The 25947-nt window shown below is 46.7% G+C and overlaps 1 protein-coding gene across 1 annotated transcript in view; it reads left to right on the top strand.

Annotated features, from left to right (window-relative positions):
- The first annotated feature begins 10632 nt into the window (after positions 1 to 10632).
- ND-13B (NADH dehydrogenase (ubiquinone) subunit ND-13B) overlaps positions 10633 to 25947 on the top strand; it is a 44867-nt gene continuing 29552 nt past the window's right edge. Inside the window, exon 1 of the mRNA XM_068385608.1 lies at positions 10633 to 10774. Within this exon, the coding sequence (XP_068241709.1) occupies positions 10757 to 10774 (18 nt within the window). The 5' untranslated portion in view covers positions 10633 to 10756. The remainder of the gene's footprint in view (positions 10775 to 25947) is intronic.

Below are 25947 nucleotides of genomic sequence, written 5' to 3'. Positions count from 1 at the left end.
ATTTTTCCTCACTTCTTTTCCTCTCTTTTCTTTTTAATTTCTTATGTGAGACAATGGTACTATTCTCTCATCCGTGGGTTGGGCTATGTTTTGAATTCTAAACCTATTGGCCGTTAATGTTTCCAAAATGTTAAATGGGCCCTCAAACTTAGGTGTTAGTTTATAGTTGAGCCCTTTTCTGACATTGATTTGAATATAGATGTTATCACCCACGTTATATGTTTTAGTTGGTTTCGCTATTTTATCATGATTCCTTTTCATTATGATTTGTGATTCTTCTAAATTCTTTCGAAGGATATCATATCGACTTATACTTGCATTTATACATTCTTTTAAAGGATTTGATAGATTAGTTGTAGGCGTTAATACATGGAAAGGTGTTCTAACTGGGGTACCATACAATGCTTCATGCGGTGACATTTTAATTGATATATGATATGAATGATTCAGAGTACTCAGTGCCGCCGGTATTGCAATATCCCAGTTGGGGTCTGATCCCCCTAGTGTTACCCTCAATATATTTAATATCTTCCTATTTGCTCTTTCCACTAGCCCATTCGACTCTGGGTGATATATCATGGTATTAATCTTCTTTATGTTGAGGAATTCACACAATGAGGTAAGAAAGTGATTATTAAATTCACCACCCGAGTCTGAGATTATCATGTGTGGAATTCCATGTTTACAAATGTAACACTCGTAAAACTTCCTAGCGCATTCAATCGCAGTTTTAGTTTTAAGCGCTATTAGTTCTGTATATCGAGTTAAAGCATCTATAATTACTAAGAGGTGCTTATTTCCTCTGTCTGACTCGTAAAATCCTGTTAACAAATCTAAATGTATTCTTTCAAAGGGTTGATTGGGAACAGGATAAGCTCCTAAGCTGACAGGTGTTTTCGTATGCCCTTTGTTTTCCTGACATGTGCGACAATTAGCTATGTGTCTTTTTATATCTGTAAGCATTGTATGGTAATAAAACAATGATTTGGCTTTCTGTGACATTAATGAGAACCCAGGGTGTCCATGTAATGGATTTGAATGCAACCAATTCAGGACAGTGGAAATAAGTGAGATTGGTACTACTACCTGGTCGTTAGTTACATGTGGTGTATTGCGGGTTTTCCTTGTCACAGTCCTACACAGAATATTATCTTTGATTACATAATTCTGCTGCTTATACTTTATATATTCTTTTTCTTTATGATTGCCTTTCAAAGCATTTATAATTGTTTCTATTTTCTGATCTTTTCTTTGCTCAGTCTGTAACAATTCAGCACTCCAGCCTAAATCTTCTTGTTCAGATATTGTTTTTACAATAGGCATGGATGTTGATATATCTATTAATTCAGCTAAAGACTCCGTACAAGATGACACGGGGTTGCGTGATAATGCATCCGCAATGATATTTGCTTTCCCAGGTAAATACCCGATTCTTGCGCCAAAATCTTGAATGATTAAATGCCACCGAGTTCGTTTAGGGCTGTGATTGAAGCCTTTAAAGAACTCTGTTAGTGGTTTATGGTCAGTAAGAACCTTAACGGGATAACCGTAAATTATGAACTTAAAATGCACTAGCGAATTAACAATAGCTAGTCCTTCCTTGTCTATTACTGCATACTTACTTTCGGAAGTTCTCAATTTTCGAGAATAGAAAGCTATCGGGAAAAACTGTTTATCATATTGCTGAAGCAATACCCCTCCTACTCCTAAGTCTGAGGCGTCTGTTGCAATGAAGAATTCCTTACCGAAGTCAGGAAATTTTAAGATAGGAGAACTACACAGTTCATCTTTCAAAGTATTAAACGCCTGTTGATGTTGCTCAGACCATATGAAATCTACGCCCTTCTTCGTAAGATCAGTTAAAGGAGCGGCTATTATTGAATAGTTGCGTATAAAACGCCTGTAATATCCACTACAACCCAGAAATTGCTGTATTCCCTTGACATTAGTAGGTATGGGAAAATTACGTATAGCCGACACCTTATCATGGACTACTTTAAGACCTTGGCTTGACACCATGAAACCCAAATATATTAATTCTGTTTTGAAAAATTCACACTTACTAATCTTTACCCTTAAGTTATGTTGTCTTAATCTCTGTAGTACTAGTTCTAACTTACGTAGATGTTCTTCTAAGGTGTTGGAAAAGATTACAAGATCATCCATATAGGCATGCAATATATCCCCTAACAAGTCTCCAAACACTATGTTAATCATTCTTGTAAATGTTATAGGAGCACAACGTAAACCAAAAGGCATCCGTAAAAATTCATAATGTCCCCTGGCTGTGCTGAAGGCTGTGTATGGGATACTATCTTCTTCTAATGATATCTGGTGAAAGCCTTTAAGTAAGTCCAAACTGGTAAAATATTTATTCTGACCTAACAAAGACAAAATATCGTCAGTACATGGCACTGGGAATCGATCAGGGATCGTTTCCTCGTTTAGACGACGAAAGTCGACGCAGATACGCCATGTTCGATCTTTTTTCGGTACAACTATTAAAGGAAAATTATAAGGGCTATTTGATTTTCTAATGACTCCTTCCTCTAACATTTTACCTACTTCATCATTTATTTCATTCTGGAATTTCATAGGGAGTCTGTACGAGGGTACATATATAATTTTTTTCTTGTCTTTTAACCTTATTTGATGCTCGATCACATCTGTTTTTCCAAAGGATCCATCCGTAGTGGAAAAGACATCTGTATATTTAGTTAAAAGTTCAAAAATTTTCTGCTGAATTTCTTCGTCTTGAATGTCCTTACTGATTTTATTTTTAATAGATCGTAAAAGGGACTCATCCGCAACTGATTGAGAGTGATTGATTTCAGCAACGGTAAGAATACGATGTTTATAAACTTCTACATCTAAGATATGTTGATTTTTGTGAATTACTAAAGTGTTATTTAAATGATTACAGACTTCGATATTACATTGCTGATGTGAGCCTACTGTATAAATAGCTTGTGTGACAGACAATCCGTTGGTTTTCAAAGTATCGGAAAGGATTAATATTTCAGATCCCGGTAGTGTTTTCTTTATTTGCACTATTAAATTCGAAGGTATGTTTGGTTCGATATATTGCGTGCAAGATGATATTACGGGTGAACGAGAATTCTGCTGGGTCGCGTATATTATTTCTTTATTAGTGAGACAAGTTATTGGTTCTTCAACGTACGTTACGGTTACATTTGTCGTCTCCTTTTTATCCAAAACTGACTTTAAAGTATTAGAAGACTTATAGAATTTCCCTTTGATATACACGCCGTATTTGGCAGGAGCTAAGATAATGTTTTGATTTCCCATAGATGGGTATCCTATAATTACAGCTGGATACATATTAATGTTTTTCACAACAACAAATGTATCGGCAAACGTGCGATTACCGACTCTGAACTGAATATGAGTTATGCCTATGACGTTTAATTCATTATTTCCTATACCTGAAAGTCTAATTCCTGATTTTTCAATCGGAAAGTTCGAAAACAACAAATGATGCGTCTTCAAATCCATAATATTACGTGGACTACCAGAGTCAAAAAATAACGTAAAGGATTTGTGTTCTAAATTTACAGCATATAAGGTTGGCCGTAACTCATTTTGGCTTATTATTGTATGAATTCGTTGCAAATCTACGGGAGCATGCACTGTTTTACTTAATTCGGCCGTGTGTTTCATAGGAAAATCTATTGTCTCACAATTATCTGATAAAACATTAAATTGATTATTCAATACTATTGATGTTGACATAAATGACCTTGACCCAACATCACTCTCTTCCCCTCTAGAGTTAACTATGTGGTATTTGCTTTGCTCTGCACATTCTGAAAATTAGGCTGACTTTGCGAGGTCTGGTTTGACGGCCCCGGCTCAGCGATATTTGAAGAAGTGTTTGTTTGTTTCAGGCTCTGAACTGCATTGACATTTTGTTGTTTCTTCTTATTGTTAAAATGAGGATTTTTCTTTTTATTTCCATATGGAACTGACTGTGGAATTGACTGTGTATTTCTAGGATATTGTTGTGTCTTACGCGCGTAACATTGACTATAAGAATGTGATGCTGTGTTGTGAACTGAACAAAATTTCGTTCTACAGTCTGCGCTTATGTGACCTTGACGTTTGCAGTTGTAACACGTCACTCCCGCTACTGGATTGTTAATTACGTTCACTGTTTGTGGTTTTGTTTCATTCTTAGCAAAAACTTGAGTTAACACGGGATCGAGATCTGGACACTTGGACATGTGTTTCTTTATCTGTTTATAGACATCCAATTCCGTACTTGCAGGCATTAACTTCTTATCAAAGCACCGCACTAAAGCTTCAGGCAACATAAGTGTCATGCAAGTTAAATACATTAATCGTAAAAAATCTTTCACGGAGATATTATCGTTAGTAACCCAAGTGGAATTACCTAAAATGTCCTGATATTCGTTAAGCCTATCAGCTATGAGAGCTGCTCTCTCAACAACATTAAGCCGATTCATAGTGGCTTGATTAAGTGTATTTCGTAACGTTAACACTACATCCAAAGCTTCCTCACCCCCATAAATCGCGCGTAACCTAACTTTGAAATCATCCCAAGTAACTGCTTCTTGAAATGAAACACCTCTTAAATACGCACTCGCATCCCCTTTAGAAAAATCTATAAAACTTTTAGCTTCTTGTAATTGTACAAAAGGATCTACGATTTGTTTGGCATTTAAATGGGCATCAACGGATGAAATCCATGACTCCACATTTTGTGGCAAGAATCCGTTGACACGACCTTGAAAAGGAAGGATTGCTGACCTGGCATTTACAAGCGTTACAATTGGAGGAGGATTAGCCTGGCCTACACCACTAGGTCCAGGGGTAGGGCTGACAGGAGGAGCCATGACTGCTGTATTTTTTTTTTCTATCTCTTTGACCCCTTTCAATCCTATCAAAATATCTATATGAGTACAGACGCCCACTGCGTAAACGCATTTGTATAATAAAATTCCCCCAACAATGTTACTAATCCCAATACATTTCCCCCCAAGAGTTTATGAAAGAAAAAATGAATTAGCACAAAGAAAGAAAAATTCTAAATGAGAATTCGGAGTTTCTTATAACAAAGTTTAGGAATTCACTCACCCCAGTAATAATTGACTAACGACTTGTGATAACTACACTTCACTGCCCAAACTGAAATGAATACAAAATCTCTGTACTTAGCTTTATATGAAGTCGACACGTCCTCTCTCTCTCTCTCTCTCTCTTGATGTTTTGTTAGCGAAGTCTCGTTCTAGTTTCTTGTTGAATGTAGTTCTTCCTGGATATGTCTTGCAATTGTTGAACGCCAGTCCTTGGGTTTCCTAGGATGTTGATTGAAGATTCAAGTTGTATACTAACATATGTTGATGTTAGCATTTCCGTTGGACTTAGTCAAAATTGTAGATTCTTGTAGATAGTTTTGAGTTCTTGAAGATCTTTATCAGGTATTACAGCTTTTATTTTGAAGTCTTGAAGATCATTCTCTGGTTTTACAGCTTTTATGTTGAAGTCTTGAAGATATTTCTCTGGTTTTACAGCTATTTATTTTGAAGTCTTGAAGATATTTCTCTAATTCTTAGAGTTTAATCCCACCGCTGCCACCATTTATTGGTGTGCTACTGTCTTAAGCACACATTTGAGTATGAGTTGTTTTCAGATGTATTTAAATGGTTTACTGAATACATCTTAATGGTTTTTAAGTTTTATTTGTAATAAACAACAGAGTTAAACATCTCCATCACTGGAGGAAGCTGTGTTGGTCCACATGACCAATTCTGGTGAAGTTTAGATATGAACTGAATAAATTACCGATATCACAAATATCGTATGCTTGCTTTAATTTAGCCAAGTGACGGAATCGGAAGACACCTGCATCCGGTGACGTCACAAACTTTCACACGAGGAGACAATGTGTTGACGTTAAGAAAGAATGTCAATCTGCGAGGTTAGCATTATACATCCTGCTTATAATTTGAATGACTACAGCAAATCTCACGGTTAGCTCTTCCAACCAACATGACATATTACGTCATTTGTTTTAAACATGTAATATTAACTATTCTAATCATTACACATGGACCTCGACGAAGACCTCACCGACACCATTGCGGCCGCCGTCTCGGCAGCAGTAGAGCACAACAGCTGTGTCGTGGACGAGGCGAGAGTTAGGCGCGCTGCTGTCAGCGACCCCGTGTACCAGCTGCTCATGGCCAGGGTCCTGGCCGGGGACTGGGCCGACAGGAAGTCCCAAGAAGTTGCGTGCCTTCGGCCCTTCTACGGTGTCAGGGAGAGGCTAGCCGTTATCCAAGACTTGGTGACATACACGTTCGAACAGGGCAACGTCCGCCTAGTTATTCCGGATCCTCTCCGTCAGCAGGTGGCTGCCAACCTACACGCGGGGCACCAAGGCCTGGACTCGATGCAACGACGAGCGCGCCAGACGGTATACTGGCCTGGACTTGAGGGGGACCTGCAGTATCACCGATCCTCGTGTGAAGAATGCGACGTACACGCACCATCCCAGGCCGCGGAGGAACTCATCATCACGCCGCCCCCAGAGTACCCCTTCCAGATGACGGTAGCAGATATGTTCCAGCACGACGGACACTCGTACATGGCCTACGCAGACAGGCTCACAGGGTGGCTGGAGCTGGCCCACTTCCCCCACGGAACCTCCTCCTCCCACATCAAGACCCAGCTACGTCGCTACTTCACCAGGTGGGGGGGCCCGGAGCAAATCTCCACGGACGGTGGCACCAATCTGGCAAGCGAGGAAATGGGGGAATTTTTCAAGTTATGGGGCGTGTCTGTGCGTCTATCATCCGCCCAGTACACGCAGTCCAATGGCAGGGCAGAGGCCGCAGTCAAGATCGGGAAGCGGATAATAATGGCGAACACGGGCAGTGGCGGCACCCTCGACACGGACAAGTCCTCTATGGCTATGTTGCAGTACCTCAACACCCCCCTCCGCGGAATAAATAAGTCACCCGCCCAGATGGCAGCGGGCAGGCAGCTCCAAGACGGCGTACCTACGGCCCGCTGGCACCTCACGGTAGACAAACACTGGGGGGCAACCTTACGGCAAAGAGAACGTCAGATAGCTGACGGTGGTGCCGCCCTCACTGGGAACGGACCATCCAGAAAGCTTCCAGCTATCAACCCGGGATCCCAAGTGCGAGTGCAAAATCAGGCCACTAAGCTGTGGGACCGCACCGGTACTGTGGCGGAAACGCTCCCATACTGACAATACCTAGTCAAACTGGATGGCAGCGGGCGCCTCTCCCTCCGTAACAGGAAGCACCTGTGTCTCACATCATCGGGGCCCCAGCCTGGGCGGGCCACACCTGCTACGCATCCAGCCATGCCCACGCCCGAGCAGCTACCAGGCAGTCACCTTATGCCCAGCCCACAAGCAGTACAGGAGCCACGCCCATCACGGCGCACTAGAAGGCCTGCGTGGATGGATGACTACATGTGATCATTGTACATTACAGCGGCACCTGCATATATTTCTTTTTTTTCTTATTGCCTTTGCTTCTCATATTATTCTATGAACATGTATTACCTGCACATTGTGTCTTCCCTACTGACAGTTATGCACCTGTCTTCCTATTCTTGCACATGCACCCAATTTAATCCATGTATATCCATGCATTATTTTTTATCGTTGCCTCTCCATGTATACCCATGTATTAATCTCGGGGGGGGGGATGATGGAGTACCTGCATGTATGATATGTTTTCCCATGGCGGGCAGGCGCCAAGTGAGTGTGCCGGTTGCAGAGAGCAACCAGGGGAGTCTGTATCTGAGGACCGATTAAATCACATGTCCCCACCATCGTGTGTCTCTTGTCCTACCTTGACATCCAATAGGTTTCAATTGTACAATTTTCAGCAGCACTGTTTTACATGTATTTTTTCCATGTGACCATATCCAAATTTACTGTTTTTATCTAATTAGTAACAAATGAGTGTAAATTATTGTACAATTTCTGACTCCATCTAGTGTGTATTATATAAAACATGTAGATATCAGTGTTGAGAGCTCTGTATAACTTACAGACTATCAGTGTTGAGAGCTCTGTATAACTTACAGACTTTGATCGCATAATATATATGTATAATCATTTCAGTAGAGATATTAAAACAATCGACATAAAAACTTTAAATTCTGAAAGGGAGACAAGAAGACCCCTCTTAGGGGGGCAAGATTTTCCCCAAGGGGGGGGAGATATTAAAACAATCGACATAAAAACTTTAAATTCTGAAAGGGAGACAAGAAGACCCCTCTTAGGGGGGCAAGATTTTCCCCAAGGGGGGGCAATTGCCCCCGCCCCCTTGGCTACGCCATTGCAAACCATGGCGGCATCACACATCCATGTTTCAGCCCCACTCTCACTGAAAACCACTCACTCCCTTCATTTCCTCTTCCAACACATGCTTTACTGCCTATGCATAAACTCTTGACTGCTTGCAACAACCTTCCACCAATTCCATATAACCGCATGACATTTCACATAGCTTTCCTATCAACGCTGTCGTGATTTTCACTTCGACAATTTTATGATAAGTTCTAAGCCCGATGTTAAGGGCGGATGGCAAGACCTTGAAGAGGTAAGACTCCCAAAACCGTTCAGGAATCAAACAAATACGGCTACACTTTACAATTTTATTACAAAAATAGTTGTTTAAAAAGGGAATAACATATTAAAACATTTACACTGCATAATAAATGAAATATCTGACTTTAAATAATTTCACGTGCTCGCAAAACACTAAGTCCACATCGGACTTAAAAGAAGAACAAAATGCACCCAATTTCAACAAAATACCTGGTAGACCACATACCAAGGCTTTCTATCGTAATTTAGTAAATGACTCTGATCCCCAATCACAAGGATCACCGAAATATATATAGATACAAATCTCACATCACACTTACAAAAACTATAGGGAAACCGACCTGGTTATATAAGGAGCAGAGACGTAACAATTTTAGACAACTTACTTGTTCTGGGGATATTAGGCAAAAGAGGACAACCGGAGCTCTGCAGCTCCGATGAAAACTCTGATTTCCCGCGCTGACTAAAGTGTCCTTGGCAGGGGGGAGGGAATTCTTACCTTATTAATTTATAAGGAGTTGGTTAAGCTTCTTTATTTGCCACAAGACTGAGAAACTGTTAAAGTCTTATTTTAAATACAAGTGGGGGTTTAATGATTCGGCTGAAGGCCATAATTTGTCGTAATCCACCAGCTTAGGGAGTCCTTGGCTCTAAACATATACATAAGACATTTTCATTGTGGTACAGTAAAATGACGTTACATTCGTGATTCATAAATTACAAATACTCAATTTCTTTAACATCCGCTCCTTCCCTACCAGGTGGTTAAGTTTTAGGCCCTAATACCGTCGCATATTAGACCATAGTCATTCGTCTCAACGCCCGCGAGATCTTCCAGCCTTCCCTCAATTTAACGTAACGTTTGTGGAGTTAAATGGCGGGACTCTCGAATGATCAGTTCGAAATTCCCGACAAACGCTATCATAAATTTTCTCCAGATCCATAAATTCAACATACACCTCCTTACCTTGTGTTAAACATTTTTCGCATATTTGCCTAACTAAAAATCTGATCCACACTGGTGCGCACAACTCAACGAATAACATGGAAAAAATTAAATAACGAGAATACGTAACCAAAATAATGCATGAGAAAAATGTCCACAATTAGATCACCAGCTGACCATATTGTCTCCCGTCCCATAGTTCTCTAAAAAGTTTCTATTAGTTAATAATGAAAAAAAAAATAATCATTAAAATCCTGACCTGCTTATAAAAGAACTCCACAAGTTGATTATGAATGATTTCAACACTAGGTATTAATTTTCATTTAAATGAGAATAGTTTGAAAAAGCATTGGTTTATAAACAGCATCAGTGTTGTGATGAACTATTAGAAACGTCTCTGCCTGGCGATCTGTTGGACTGGGGTTCGAATTTACTCAAGTTCGGCAGTGTCTGCAACCTCACCCTCCTTGCGAAGTAAGGATGAAGATTTTTGGGAGCCTATATGTCTATCGGCTAAGTCTTTGGCAGCCCCTGTCTGACACTACATGGTCTTAGCTTGGGTGAAAAGGGGGCTTGGGCCAAGGCGCTGATCATATGCATACAGTCATCTTTATAGCCCGTCTCTAGTCTATAGCATTGTCAATGCCATTCATGGATGGCCTTTAAGCAGTTCAATGATACTGGGTTTTGTAAGATCGGTTTCTAAGTAATTGTTATATTCTATAACAGCATTCAGGCAATCTGCTGTTGATATACCCTGTCCCCTCACACTGAAATCTGCCAATCTTATCATTAATTTCATCCTGAATTTTCATTAATCCCAGTTTCTCAAACATCTTACTAACTGGTATCAATAAATAATCCTCTTCTATTGCCAATACCATCCCATTCATCTTGTATAATTTATTCCCTCTTCTATTTCATTTAATAATTACGCTCACCCTATTCTTCATATCTTGACCCATGTTTTTTCATAATTGTATTGCTCATTTATTGTCAGTCTCTTGTATTCATATTTTTTTCAGGGATATTGCAATTGCATTTATTTGTTCAGACTTTCTTTTAGGCAAATTCCCTCTTGAAGGAGCCGTTACAGCGAATCCCTACTACTACTAATATTGAATCTGACACGGATAGGAGCTATCTTAGGAAAATTTGCAAAACCGGAGAAAATGGCTTCCAAGAAATTGGTCAGTATTGTTACAGTATATTCACATTTTTATAATGTAATGTAAACTAACTATATATCACCATTATTAGAGAACATTTAGGTTAAATTAACTATATCGGTATGCATATAACCCACTCATGGCCTTATAATTGCTCGCACTACAGTCTGTTCGTTGGTTTAGCCAAAGGTGCCAATACTAAGTGGTAGTATCATATGTTGATAATTTATATCGAACACATTTTGATATAAATGGGTATGGGATCGAACCAGTTTCATAATAGAGCGTATCCGGAATGTAAAGTGGGACCTATATCACTTTTGTAACGCGTCTACCTGGGGATTCGTCAAATTTACCTACCTTAGCTTTACTTATGGTTAAGTTGGAGAACTCCTTATTCATTTTGCAATATTGCAGGTAATAAATATAAGTATATGACATTTGTTTATCGTGTTAGCTATACTATTAAACATCTAACCCTTATGCTCATAGTCTAACCTACCTGCAGGACAATTAAAATTATAGTGTTGTACGATATCTGTAATAAAGAAAACTAGGTGTTCCTTTAGTCTTTATATGGGATTTGAAAGATTTTGTTTAGAATGTGTGGCGGAAATCTGTTTTTCAAATTATAGACGTTATAAAGTTCTACAAGACTGGAAACACATACATTATTTCAAAGGAGAAATAAACACAAAGCTGTGACCTAACTTGACCAAACCTTTACTAAAGTTGGGGAGCTGTGGTACCCTAGCAACATCTTCCCCTTAGTTAACTATAAGAATAAGTCGCAACCATGTATATACTTACTGACCAACTTCCCTTCTGAATGATATGTAGATATGGAGGGTCAAGAAAAGTCACATGACACTAAAAACAGCATCATCATAGAAAAACACAGAAAAATCTTTGCCAGTAGAAGAATCTGGTTTATATAGAATTCTTATTTTCTTTGAGAATTACCATTATTTTCATTGCAAGTAAATACAGTAGTTAATAAGATATACCCTAATATATCCTACGGTAATAGGGGCCACCCACTGGGAACAGAGGCTTTTGGGTAGGTAAAATTTACTGGCAAATCTATAAATAATGGTGAAACTAACCTCTCCTTTAAACATGTTTCATTGTAGTGAATTACATGGCAATGTAACCTAGGAAAAAACTACTGTTTCTTATAAAAAAAATTACGCTCTCTTCAAAAATGACACTCGTTCCCGTCGCAAATTAATAGTTTCAGAAATATATATACATCTATATCCTCCAATAATGGGGGACCCCCAGTGGGAACTCGGGGTTTTGGGTGGGGAAATCATACTGGGGAATCGATATATAAACGTAAAACAAGCATTTTCTTCTCTATACATTACCTTCTTGAAATTATAATAACCGGAGGAAAATACAAATCAGTATATCTGGATAAACTTTGGAGGCGCCGTTACAAAGATTGTGTCATGAAAAAATACAGTAACCAGTGCTGCCAACGTCCGATGTAGATCAAATGTTATTTTGTGACCTGTCATACTACTAGGCTAGGTTAGGTGGGTTTGTTAGGTTTTGTGCCCTTTTTGTACTTTTTATATATTGAGTAAAACTTATATGGAGAAATTATTTAAAATACATATGGAAATATCTATCATTACTATCTTTAGTAATGTCAGCGTGCCGTTGGTAACTCTGTGTACCATACGTCAACGTTGGTAACACTGTGTATTATTGGTAACGTTGCTAATGTTATCGTTCGTTCGTAAGAGAAGTGACACCGTGCAACTCAAAGTTATCCGAATTGGTTGATCTGTTTGTTTCCGATTGAAATGAACATCAAATTCGGTTAATTCACGTTATTTACTATAGGAAAACAATTATATATCGTTTCCCCAATATGTTTTCCCCACCCAAAACCCCAAGTTCCCACTGGGGGTCCCCCATTATCGTAGGATATAGATGTATATATATTTCTGAAACTATTCATTTGCGACGGAAACGAGTGTCATTTTTGAAGAGAGCGTAATTTTTTCTATAAGAAACAGTAGTTTTTTCCTAGGTTACATTGCCATGTAATTCACTACAAAAATACCCATTATTCTTTGGGATGCATAATAAATCTAAGGAAAATTACTCTAAATATTGACATCCTATTCCCCTGAAATATTTAACTCATTTGTTTACACTTTACAAACTACATGTATCCACTCCTGCTTGTACGTTTGTACATACCCTGTGACCTGGGTAAGGGGGTCCGGGGTCCTTGCCCTTTGGCTAGGTCTGTGACCTGGACAGGGTTATGACTAGTGGTTGTGGCTTGCTCTGGGTTAGGTATCTGACCTTGGAAGCAGGTTCTGGGGGGTTGCTTGCCCCTGGTTAGGTCTGTGACCTGGTAACTACTAGGTTAGGTGGGGTGTGGTAGGTTCTGTGGTTTTATGAGTCTCGAAAGTGTTACATAATCAATTTTTTTTTTTTTTTTTTTTTTTTTTTTTTTGTCACTCGTTCAAAGTCCCAGGGTCAGACCTGTGTCCATCGAGTAGGGGGATAACCTAAGGATGGTTTATTTGCAGGGGAAATAAATATCAAATTTGTTGAAAGCACAATATTTATTGTAGGAAAAGTTTTTCCTAATGGAAACGTCGTTACGTATTGTATAATTTTATCCTAAAAATATTTCTGATTAGAGATTGTTAATGGGTATGCGTAATAATAACACTGTTATTAGTACGCATGGGACATGAGCACCACCTGTCGGGAATTTTATGAACTGTGCCTAAGAGCTTATTGTGGCAGGGATGTATTGTGAGATCAAAACAAAACTTAGTCAAATACAGTATAGAATGGCAATAGTGAAAAGGTATTTTTTAACAAAAATAAGTATTTAGGTTTTAGTAGCTGCTGACTATTAGTTATGGGATTTACAATGATAGCTTTAAAGAGATCTGTTTTATTAAATCATTTCAAAAGTCATATCTAATATTGTACTATATAATAAAACCAGATTCCATGCCTTTACTCGCTAGATAAAGGAGCATCCCCTATGGTACTTGAACTGAGTTAGGTGGTTGTGTTCTTATTTATTGGCCATTGCAATATCTCTTAAAGGCAACAGTGTAAAGTAACACCAGCATCTTAAAGATAAGACATTATAAGTAATATCAAGACTTGGAAAATATTTGTATTTTGATTAAAACTGATGCATCATACTTGGAAGAACCCATTATAAAAAGTATTTTGTTTAGCGACTGAGTATTCATTTGATCATTATTTTCATTAATTATGCTGTTAGCTACATTGATTGGTTGAATTCTGATGTAAAATTCTACTCAAATTCTACAGCATTCTGCGAGGTACTGGTATGATGCATCTGGATTTTTCCATTTGTGTGGTACTGTACAGTTATTGTTTTGCCCTTGAGGGAAAAATTGTGGTGTGGTGGCTCCGACTTTCTTCCCAAGGATTAGAAATAACTGTTAAAGTATAGTATACGGCATTGTCATAATGTCTTGTAAGTTTTTATTATACAGTATAATTTTGAGGGCAAAATTTTATTTGTTCCGTAACTGAAATAAAAACCACGCTATTTACATGGGGTAATTACTTCGGCGTAGCTGAATGACGAGCCATAAGAGTTTTAACGAGGGTTTACTACCCCGCCGCTAGTTAGCGGGGGGTAGGGAGGGGTAGCTAGTTACCCCCCCCCCTCTCACACACACACACCAGTGAATGCTTCACTTTACTTTTGGCTCGGGCAGAGAACAGAGCTGTCTGCTCTCTCCCTCGCTTTGACTGCCATATTTAATCTGTTTTTGCTTTTTCTTTTTCAGTATGTTTGAAGTTGGCCTCTACTGACTATGCGTACATGCCCTGGACTTCCCGGCTGCCCTTGTGGGACCTTTATGTCGGCGGTCGACACCGATCCCCACACCTTATGTCCTCACTGTAGGGGCCAGCGGTGTGATAGTGGTAATGTATGTATTGAATGTAGGGAGTGGTTTACCTCCCAGTGGGAGAGGTTTGCCCGGCGCCGGAAGAAAAAGTCTAAATGGGATCTTTCTCCTTCAGAGGCTTCTTTGAAGAGAGAAAATTCCAGGACTTCTTCTTCCGTAGCCCTTTCCTCCTCCGAAGCTCCCCCTCGAGCGGTCTCTTCCGAGAGGCCGGCTAGTGGTAGCGTAGACCGTACTACTGTTGACTGATCCCGGGGTGCGGGAGAGGTTGTTGCCTCCCATAGCGAGGCGGCTGCCTCTCCTCCCCTGGAGGAGGATTTGAATATGTCTAATCATGATTTGTTGCAGCTTTGGGCTTCCTTGGGGCTGCAGGGTTCGCCCTCCAAGGAAGCCCTGTTTGACATGATCAAACTTGGTGCAGCTGTCGAACAATCGCCAACTACAGCAGGGATAGATCCTCTGTCTGTGGTTGACGTTGTTGTGACGGAGACATCTCGTGGGTCTAGTCAAACCCCCGTTCCTGTTGCTGAGGTAGCTGAAGGCTTAGATTCCCCCTCCGAACACCTTTCGAGGGAGGATCTAAGTCCCACGGTCTCTCCTGCCGGTGATTCTCCCCCACGTGGGAGTTCACTTTCAGAGACTCCTCTGCGGAGGCCCTATGATGGTCAGCCTGCTGACCCCACGGCCCCTCGTGGGCGTATAAGGCGGAAGGCTCGTCCTCCCCTTCGCTGTAGAGGCCTTCCTTCCCCTCATAAGGGAGTTAGGAGGCGCCTCTTCGGCTCGTCGTCACCACAGTCCTCTGCGGAGGAGACGGCTCGCCGTTCGCCGATCCTGCCAGCTACCACCTTAGACCTCTCCAGGGATCGTTCGCGATCCCCTTCGGATGATGGTCGTCCTTCAGGACCCTGGGACCAGTCTCCCTCCAGACCTGCTGACCTGCCGTCACCTTTCGACGTTGCGGATGCGCGTTACGCGCCACCTGATCCTGCCACTGCGCAGGCACCGGGCCCTTCGGGGCTCAAGGGCCTTGAGCGCAAATCCGCGCCTCTTGCCCTCAAGCGCCAGGTTCTTCCTGCGCGCCCTCCTGCTGCTGCCGCTGTTCCTCTCTTAGCTCCACAGTGCTCACCTGCGCGCCCCTGTTCCTGTTACACGCCAGGGTTCCCCTGCGCACCCACATCCTTCTGTGCCCCGGCGCCCGCCAGCAGTTCCTGTTCCAGCGCGCCAGCACCCACCTGCGCCTCAGCGTTCCCCGGTTCCTGCCTCGTCGCGCGCAGTTCAAGAGGCTCCTACGTTAGCGCACAGGCACTCACAGGTTCCTCTGGACTCGCAGCGCCCGTCAGGAGTTAAGCGCGAAGCGCGCCCACACGCAGTTCCAGTTACAGCTCTCGCCAATGCGCCAGCGCGCTTCTACATCGCAGCGCGCTACCCAGGAGGCGCCTAAGCTAGCGCATGGGCGCTCTCAAGCACCCCAGGACTCTCGTTCCAGACCGCGCGATCCTGCACGCTCCGGTTGCGCGCCCAGTTCCAGTTCTCAAGGCGCCCCATGCAATCCTCCAGTGCACACCTGTGCGCCCTAATCCAGCCGCGCGTCCTGCTCGCCCACCGCAGCAGCGCGTCCACATCCTGATGCGCGCCCACGATCACCTGCACGCCCAGCGCGCCCACAGGCTAGTATGCCTATCCTTTCGGACCAGCGCCTACCTACGCTCCAACGCGCCAACCCTCCCTCGCGCAATCCTGAACCTGTGCTCTCGCGCCCTCGCCCGATTCTTCCGGATACGCGCCCATGCCTCTCCTCCCCTGGAGGAGGATTTGAATATGTCTAATCATGATTTGTTGCAGCTTTGGGCTTCCTTGGGCTGCAGGGTTCGCCCTCCAAGGAAGCCCTGTTTGACATGATCAAACTTGGTGCAGCTGTCGAACAATCGCCAACTACAGCAGGGATAGATCCTCTGTCTGTGGTTGACGTTGTTGTGACGGAGACATCTCGTGGGTCTAGTCAAACCCCCGTTCCTGTTGCTGAGGTAGCTGAAGGCTTAGATTCCCCCTCCGAACACCTTTCGAGGGAGGATCTAAGTCCCACGGTCTCTCCTGCCGGTGATTCTCCCCCACGTGGGAGTTCACTTTCAGAGACTCCTCTGCGGAGGCCCTATGATGGTCAGCCTGCTGACCCCACGGCCCCTCGTGGGCGTATAAGGCGGAAGGCTCGTCCTCCCCTTCGCTGTAGAGGCCTTCCTTCCCCTCATAAGGGAGTTAGGAGGCGCCTCTTCGGCTCGTCGTCACCACAGTCCTCTGCGGAGGAGACGGCTCGCCGTTCGCCGATCCTGCCAGCTACCACCTTAGACCTCTCCAGGGATCGTTCGCGATCCCCTTCGGATGATGGTCGTCCTTCAGGACCCTGGGACCAGTCTCCCTCCAGACCTGCTGACCTGCCGTCACCTTTCGACGTTGCGGATGCGCGTTACGCGCCACCTGATCCTGCCACTGCGCAGGCACCGGGCCCTTCGGGGCTCAAGGGCCTTGAGCGCAAATCCGCGCCTCTTGCCCTCAAGCGCCAGGTTCTTCCTGCGCGCCCTCCTGCTGCTGCCGCTGTTCCTCTCTTAGCTCCACAGTGCTCACCTGCGCGCCCCTGTTCCTGTTACACGCCAGGGTTCCCCTGCGCACCCACATCCTTCTGTGCCCCGGCGCCCGCCAGCAGTTCCTGTTCCAGCGCGCCAGCACCCACCTGCGCCTCAGCGTTCCCCGGTTCCTGCCTCGTCGCGCGCAGTTCAAGAGGCTCCTACGTTAGCGCACAGGCACTCACAGGTTCCTCTGGACTCGCAGCGCCCGTCAGGAGTTAAGCGCGAAGCGCGCCCACACGCAGTTCCAGTTACAGCTCTCGCCAATGCGCCAGCGCGCTTCTACATCGCAGCGCGCTACCCAGGAGGCGCCTAAGCTAGCGCATGGGCGCTCTCAAGCACCCCAGGACTCTCGTTCCAGACCGCGCGATCCTGCACGCTCCGGTTGCGCGCCCAGTTCCAGTTCTCAAGGCGCCCCATGCAATCCTCCAGTGCACACCTGTGCGCCCTAATCCAGCCGCGCGTCCTGCTCGCCCACCGCAGCAGCGCGTCCACATCCTGATGCGCGCCCACGATCACCTGCACGCCCAGCGCGCCCACAGGCTAGTATGCCTATCCTTTCGGACCAGCGCCTACCTACGCTCCAACGCGCCAACCCTCCCTCGCGCAATCCTGAACCTGTGCTCTCGCGCCCTCGCCCGATTCTTCCGGATACGCGCCCATGCCTCTCCTCCCCTGGAGGAGGATTTGAATATGTCTAATCATGATTTGTTGCAGCTTTGGGCTTCCTTGGGCTGCAGGGTTCGCCCTCCAAGGAAGCCCTGTTTGACATGATCAAACTTGGTGCAGCTGTCGAACAATCGCCAACTACAGCAGGGATAGATCCTCTGTCTGTGGTTGACGTTGTTGTGACGGAGACATCTCGTGGGTCTAGTCAAACCCCCGTTCCTGTTGCTGAGGTAGCTGAAGGCTTAGATTCCCCCTCCGAACACCTTTCGAGGGAGGATCTAAGTCCCACGGTCTCTCCTGCCGGTGATTCTCCCCCACGTGGGAGTTCACTTTCAGAGACTCCTCTGCGGAGGCCCTATGATGGTCAGCCTGCTGACCCCACGGCCCCTCGTGGGCGTATAAGGCGGAAGGCTCGTCCTCCCCTTCGCTGTAGAGGCCTTCCTTCCCCTCATAAGGGAGTTAGGAGGCGCCTCTTCGGCTCGTCGTCACCACAGTCCTCTGCGGAGGAGACGGCTCGCCGTTCGCCGATCCTGCCAGCTACCACCTTAGACCTCTCCAGGGATCGTTCGCGATCCCCTTCGGATGATGGTCGTCCTTCAGGACCCTGGGACCAGTCTCCCTCCAGACCTGCTGACCTGCCGTCACCTTTCGACGTTGCGGATGCGCGTTACGCGCCACCTGATCCTGCCACTGCGCAGGCACCGGGCCCTTCGGGGCTCAAGGGCCTTGAGCGCAAATCCGCGCCTCTTGCCCTCAAGCGCCAGGTTCTTCCTGCGCGCCCTCCTGCTGCTGCCGCTGTTCCTCTCTTAGCTCCACAGTGCTCACCTGCGCGCCCCTGTTCCTGTTACACGCCAGGGTTCCCCTGCGCACCCACATCCTTCTGTGCCCCGGCGCCCGCCAGCAGTTCCTGTTCCAGCGCGCCAGCACCCACCTGCGCCTCAGCGTTCCCCGGTTCCTGCCTCGTCGCGCGCAGTTCAAGAGGCTCCTACGTTAGCGCACAGGCACTCACAGGTTCCTCTGGACTCGCAGCGCCCGTCAGGAGTTAAGCGCGAAGCGCGCCCACACGCAGTTCCAGTTACAGCTCTCGCCAATGCGCCAGCGCGCTTCTACATCGCAGCGCGCTACCCAGGAGGCGCCTAAGCTAGCGCATGGGCGCTCTCAAGCACCCCAGGACTCTCGTTCCAGACCGCGCGATCCTGCACGCTCCGGTTGCGCGCCCAGTTCCAGTTCTCAAGGCGCCCCATGCAATCCTCCAGTGCACACCTGTGCGCCCTAATCCAGCCGCGCGTCCTGCTCGCCCACCGCAGCAGCGCGTCCACATCCTGATGCGCGCCCACGATCACCTGCACGCCCAGCGCGCCCACAGGCTAGTATGCCTATCCTTTCGGACCAGCGCCTACCTACGCTCCAACGCGCCAACCCTCCCTCGCGCAATCCTGAACCTGTGCTCTCGCGCCCTCGCCCGATTCTTCCGGATACGCGCCCATGCGGTCTGCCCTCTCGCGCCCGCCAGTGCCGCATCAGGATGCTGCGCGCCCTCGTATCCGGCCTCCTCCCGTTCCGTCCCCTGCGCGCCACACGCCCTCGCCATCTCCTGCGCGCCCACGCGTCCGCACCATCTGCGCGCCATCGCGTCCACGCGCCCGTGGCCTCGCCTACACGCCCTCGCGCCCGCTCCACTAACCTCTTTCGCCCACGCCCATGTGCGCGCGTGCCCGCGCGAGATTCCTGTGTCACGCGATCCTTACACGTGCGACCCTGATTAGGGCCCATCACGCGCCCTCCAGCGCGAGCGTCGCCAGGCGGATAGGTCATCGTCTCGTTCCCCTCCCCCGCAAGGCCAGAACAGCGCGCTTGCCGGAGGAGGGACGGTTCGCGGACAGGTCTAAGGACTCTTTCGTTTCAGCTTCTCAGGCGAACCCGCATTTGTCGACTCCTCTAAGGGATCGAACGATCCCCTTCCCTCCAGAGGGAGTGTCTGACAGCGCGACTGTCAGCCAGCAGTCCTGGTTCGGGACCCTGGTCAGAGCTCTTGTGCAGGCGATGAAGCCCGCCCTCTCTGACGTGGGTCACAAATCAGTGGCGGCTTCCTCCCCCTTGAAGAGGAAGAGAGGAGTCTCTCCCGTGGAAGCACCTCCACGGCCTATTTTGTCTCCTCGCAGATCCTTGCGCAAGGCTCCTTCCCCCCCCAGACTTTCTCTCCCTCCCCTGCGGATGAGGATTATCCATCCTCAGGAGAGTCGGACGAGCCGGACCGTTCCCCCATCGCACCAATGGGGGAAACTCCGCCTCTCCCTGAGAAGTCTTCTCGTCCAGGGGTGGAAAAGAGCCTGCACCCATTGTTACTCGAGTCCTGTATCCCGCCCAGGAGGGAACCGAAGGACTCTAAGACGATCCCTAAATTGTCAACAAGGATCAGGCAGGAGCCATCTAGACCTTCCGAGGATGTCCACGTCTCCCCCCAGGAAGAGCCACTGGGGACGGGAGACTTTGCTGCCAGTCCTTCAGGAGGAGAGCACCAAGAGTCAGAACACGCGTTCTGGCAAGTCCTGACCCTCATGAGGAACCTCAACGGGATCCCAGACCCTGAGATTCCTCCTCGTGAAGGTAAGGACACAGTCTTGGACCACGTCTACGGCACCCAGAAACCCTCTAGGGCTAGTGCAGCTTTGCCCTGGTCTCAGGGGATGAAGAGTGCCAGGGACAAGGTCGAGGGCCAGCTCTCTGAGCTTGCCTCCTCCAGCAGATCCAGCGCCGGTAACAAGCTCCTCCCTCCTCCTCGAGTCCATCAGAGGAGGTACTTTGAGATCCTTGAGGAGTCTTGATTGGGTCTTCCGATTCACCACTCTGTGGAAGAACTCACCGGGGGAGTCCGTCTAGAGAGACTCCAACCGGCACATGTCCTACTCGGCTACTGAGATCCTAAGCCAGGAGAAGGTCGCTAATTGTGCCATGCAGGCAACTTCGTGGCTTGACATCTGGCTGGGGTCTCTGGGCATCCTGGTGCGGTCTGAGGACCTCTCCAAAGAAACCACCAGGAAGGCACTGGAGACTTTCTTGCTCTCAGGCACGCGGACCATCGAGTTTCTGGCCCACCAAGTCTCGAGCTTGTGGGCCAACACGATTCTAAAACGACGGGACGCTTTGGTTGAGAGGTTCCACCAGAAGGTTCCTAGTTCGGAGGTTAGCAGGCTCAGACACTCTTCCATGTTCGGTAAGAGTTTGTTTGAGCCTAAGGACGTAGAGCTCACCGCTGAGAGGTGGAGAAAGTCCAACCAGGATTCCCTCATCCATAGAGCCCTGACATCGAGGCCCTACAAACCTCCAGTGGCACAAGAGCCCCGTCCGGCTAAGGACACGAAGACGACCACTGCAGCAAAGCCGAAGGTGTCTAAGCCCTTTCCTGCCATGAGCAGAAGGAGCAAGAAGTCTTCCAGGGGAGGCAAGAACCCTAGAGGAAAGGGCCGAGGCCGTAAACGCTAGGGTTAGCAGTCCCCCTGCATGTCCACCAGGGGAGGGGATGCCTACAAAGTTGCGTGACAAGGTGGCAGCAACTCGGGGCAGATACCTGGACGATTTCCGTGATCGCTCAGGGTTATCGCGTCCCGTTCACAGCTTCTCTACCTCCCCTGACAGGGAATCCAGTGTCGTTGAGCTCTCTTGCCATGGGATCAGCAAGAGGGCAAGCCCTTTGGGCAGAAGTCCAGACCATGTTGAAGAAGGACGCTCTCCAGGAGGCCGTCGATGGGTCCCCAGGCTTCTACAGTTGACTCTTTCTTGTGAGAAAGGCGTCTGGAGGCTGGAGACCAGTCATCGACCTCTCAACCCTGAACGGGTATGTCAAACAGACTCCGTTCAGTATGGAGACGGCAGACACGGTCAGACTCGCAGTGAGACCACAAGACTTCATGTGTACACTGGACCTGAAGGACGCGTACTTCCAGATCCCAGTCCATCCGTCTTCAAAGAAGTACCTAAGATTTTGCCTAGACAACAAGATCTACCAGTTCAAGGTGCTGTGTTTCGGTCTCTCCAGAGCTCCTCAGGTGTTCACCAGAGTGTTCACCCTAATATCTTCGTGGCCTCACAGGATCGGCATCCGTCTGCTTCGTTATCTGGACGACTGGCTGATCCTAGCGGACTCGGAGGCAACCCTTCTTCGCCACCGAGACAAGCTCCTCGAAGTTTGCCAGGATCTAGGGATCATGGTAAATCTCGAGAAGTCCTCTCTGCAGCCCTCTCAGAAACTGGTATATCTAGGCATGGTCATAGACACCAGTCTCCACAAAGCCTTCCCATCAGACAACAGGATAGCAAGGCTGAGGAAGGTCGCGAGGCCTTTCCTTAATCGAGAAGAACTCCCAGCCCAATCGTGGCTGCGTCTCTTCGGCCACCTCTCCTCCCTGGGCCGTCTAGTTCCCAACGGTCGCCTCAGAATGAGATCCCTCCAGTGGCGACTCAAGTCCCGGTGGAATCAAGGTCACGATTCCCCGGACACTTTGGCTCCTGTGGGTCCTGCGGAATGGACGGACCTCTAGTGGTGGGTGGTGGACGAGAACCTACGAAAGGGAGTGGATCTTCTCGTCCTTCCCCCGGATTTGATGTTGTTCTCGGACGCATCAAAGAAAGGGTGGGGGGCCCACGTTCTGAACCACAGGACCTCAGGCCTGTGGTCAAAATCAGAAAAGTACCTTCAAATAAACCTGCTAGAAATGAAGGCCGTGTTCCTGGCACTTCAGAAGTTCCACCAAGTCCTGGCGGGCCACTCTGTGGTGGTGATGAGCGACAACACCACGGTAGTGGCTTATATCAACAAGCAGGGAGGTACCTTTTCAGAACAGCTATCCCATCTTGCAGTAGAGATTCTGAGATGGTTCGAAGTCCACTCGATCTCGCTAGCGGCTCGCTTCATTCCAGGAAAAAGGAATGTGCTCGCCGACAGTCTGAGCAGAGCGACACAGATAGTGAGTACCGAGTGGTCTTTGGATCCTCAAGTAGCCAACAAAGTCCTGACTTTGTGGGGTTCCCCGACGGTGGATCTGTTCGCTACAGCGCTGAATTTCAAGCTGCCGCTGTACTGCTCCCCAGTCCCGGACCCCAAGGCTCTCTGGCAGGATGCCTTCCAACAACGGTGGGACAACGTCGATGAGGAGGGTGCTCAACAAGACCAGAATATCTGTCAATCTTTCAATGACCCTGGTAGCTCCGCTATGGCATCACGCAGAATGGTTCCCGGACCTTCTGCAACTCCTCACGGAGGTCCCGAGAGAACTAACTCCACGTCACGAGCTACTCGAACAACCACACGCCAACACCTTTCACAAAGCCGTAGCTTCGCTTCGACTTCACGCCTGGAGACTATCCAGCATCTCCTCACGGAGAGAGGATTTTCGCAACAAGTTGCGAACAGGATGTCTGGTCACCTGCGCAAGTCATCCGCAGGGGTCTACCAGGCGAAGTGGCAAGTCTTCTGTGGTTGGTGTCGTGGAAGGGGTATCTCTCTCCTCGATGCCCCAATTCAGCAATAGTGAAGTTCCTTGTGTTTTTGCGGGAGGAAATGCGCCTTTCTGTCTCGGCAGTGAAAGACTATCGCTCAGCCTTAAGTCTTGCCTTCAGTCTTAAAGGAATGGACATTTCTTCCTCGCTGGAACTTTCCCTTCTCATACGGAGTTATGAACTTACCTGCCCTCAGTCGGAAGTGAGACCTCCTCCATGGAACGTGGTTCGAGTTCTCAGGTCTCTGAAGAGACTTCCCTACGAACCATTATGCCAGGCTTCAGATCGCCACCTTACCTGGAAGACGGTTTTCCTGCTAGCTTTGGCCTCGGCCAAGCGAGTCCGTGAGCAACATGGTCTCTCGTACGACATCGCCCATTCAAGGGGATGGGGGGAGGTAACGTTCAGCTTCGTCCCTGAGTTTGTTGCTAGGACTCAGAATCCGGGAGTGTTGGACCCTAGGTTCGACTCTTTCCAGGTTTCGAGTCTCCGTTCTGTAACAGATGACCCAGACCATTTCCTACTGTGCCCAGTGAGGAGTCTGAGGTTGTATCTTAAAAGAACAGCTGCAGTTCATCCCCAGGTGCGAGCCCTGTTCGTGAGCACTGGGAAGACGAAGAGGAGTGTCACCAGGAATACTATCTCGGCCTGGATTCGTAAGATGATACATCTGGCCTTGAATCCTGACCCTTCTCCATCACGTCGCCCTAGAACGCATGATGTCAGGGGCATAGCTACGTCCCTGGCCTTCAAAAAAAATTATTCAGTGACGCAGGTCCTTCAAGCTTGGGTGTGGAAGCGTCAGACCACCTTCACGGCCCACTACCTGCAAGACGTGACACACAGGAGGCTCAATACGTTCTCTATCGGCCCTGTGGTGGCTGCACAACAGCTGGTCTAACCTCAGGCTCCTTAATGGACAAGTAGCAGAAGGTTGAGGGCATTGTTACCCGGCCTTAGTCTGCGTGAATGAAAAGATCTGTCTGGCCCTTATTCTTTTCTTCATCCTCTCCTCCGTTGGAGAAAGCAGAATCCTGGGTTCTCTTCACAGCTGACCTCAAACCTCTGCAGGTAAGCCATACTCCCTTGTGTTCCTAGTATTAAGTGTAATACTGTCATGTCCCCATACCCTGACGAGGTGGTATTGGGAGAGTCCTAGCCTAGATTTCCATTTGAAGAACTCCAGGTCAACTTCCTAGGACGAGTCACTTCTCACCTTCACACACAGCTTATGTAGGCCGCAGCAGTTTCATAGCATGCCAGCGAGGAGCAGGGACCCCTTATTTCTTGATTACTTACACACTCGAATTTGGAGTCCCTGGGCAAGCCAAAGCCAGTATGGCAGGGACTTACCTCCTTTCCTAAGGGTTGAGTCACCCCATGTAAATAGCGTGGTTTGTATTTCAGTTACGGAACAAATGACAAATTCGTAGATAATTTGTATTTTTCCTAACTATACAAACCTTAGCTATTTACACATATTTGCCCGCCAGCCCTGTCCCCTGGGATAAGTCCTACCTCTAAGGTAAGTGAAGCATTCACCGGTGTGTGGGGGGGGGGGGGTAGCTAGCTACCCCTCCCTACCCCCCGCTAATTAGCGGCGGGGTTGTAAACCCTCTTTGAAACTCTTATGGCTCGTCATTCAGCTACGCCGAAGTAATTACCCCATGTAAATAGCCAAGGTTTGTATAGTTAGGAAAAATACAAATTATCTACAAATTTGTCATGTTGCTAATTGTTTTTGTAAATGTTGTGAAATTTGATAATTTCCAGTGAAAATGTTACATTATCCTATTACAACCTATTTGTTTTAACAATGACAAGGACCCTAATTAACTGTATTAAGGGATGGGTTAAGTTGTCAGTCAGTCAGGTGCATATAGGCTTGGTTAGGTTAGTACGTTTATACTTGTTTCAATCTTCACAACCCTAGTCACAGTTATTTTGCTTTACTCTTCCATTACTGTTAGATGTAGAGAGGGTTTTAATGAGTAAAATATGCATTTTCTATAAAAAAATGAATGCCAAGTTAGTCAAAATTATATGGAAAGCCATCAGGAAAAACACACGTTTCATGAGTTCAGTTCAGCAAGGACTAAAGTTTTCAATAATACCGTAACATTTTTAAATATTAAACTTAGCCGGTGAATATATAATAGCTGAGCCTCTGGCGGCTCGACAGAAAAACACACAAAAACTCGCGAGCGATCGCTATGAAGGTTGCGGGTGTGCCCACTAGCGCCAACTATCGGCCAGATACCGCATATACATGTAAACAGACCCAATTTTTCTCTGTCGGCCTTAACGACAAGACGTATCAATACTCGCTGTATAACCTGGAGTTTTCTCAACATATTTGGTGAAGTACTTCCTTTTGGTTTGAGCTTTCGCAGTGCAGGTGTTTTATCTTCAACTTAAATCTTGAACTCGTTTTTGGATAGATTTAATTTTTGATGACTTTGGATTGTTTTTTGGACTT

Source organism: Palaemon carinicauda, chromosome 13, assembly GCF_036898095.1.
Source record: "Palaemon carinicauda isolate YSFRI2023 chromosome 13, ASM3689809v2, whole genome shotgun sequence".
Taxonomy (NCBI): Eukaryota; Metazoa; Arthropoda; class Malacostraca; order Decapoda; family Palaemonidae; genus Palaemon; species Palaemon carinicauda.
This window is presented reverse-complemented; position numbering and strand designations above follow the sequence as displayed.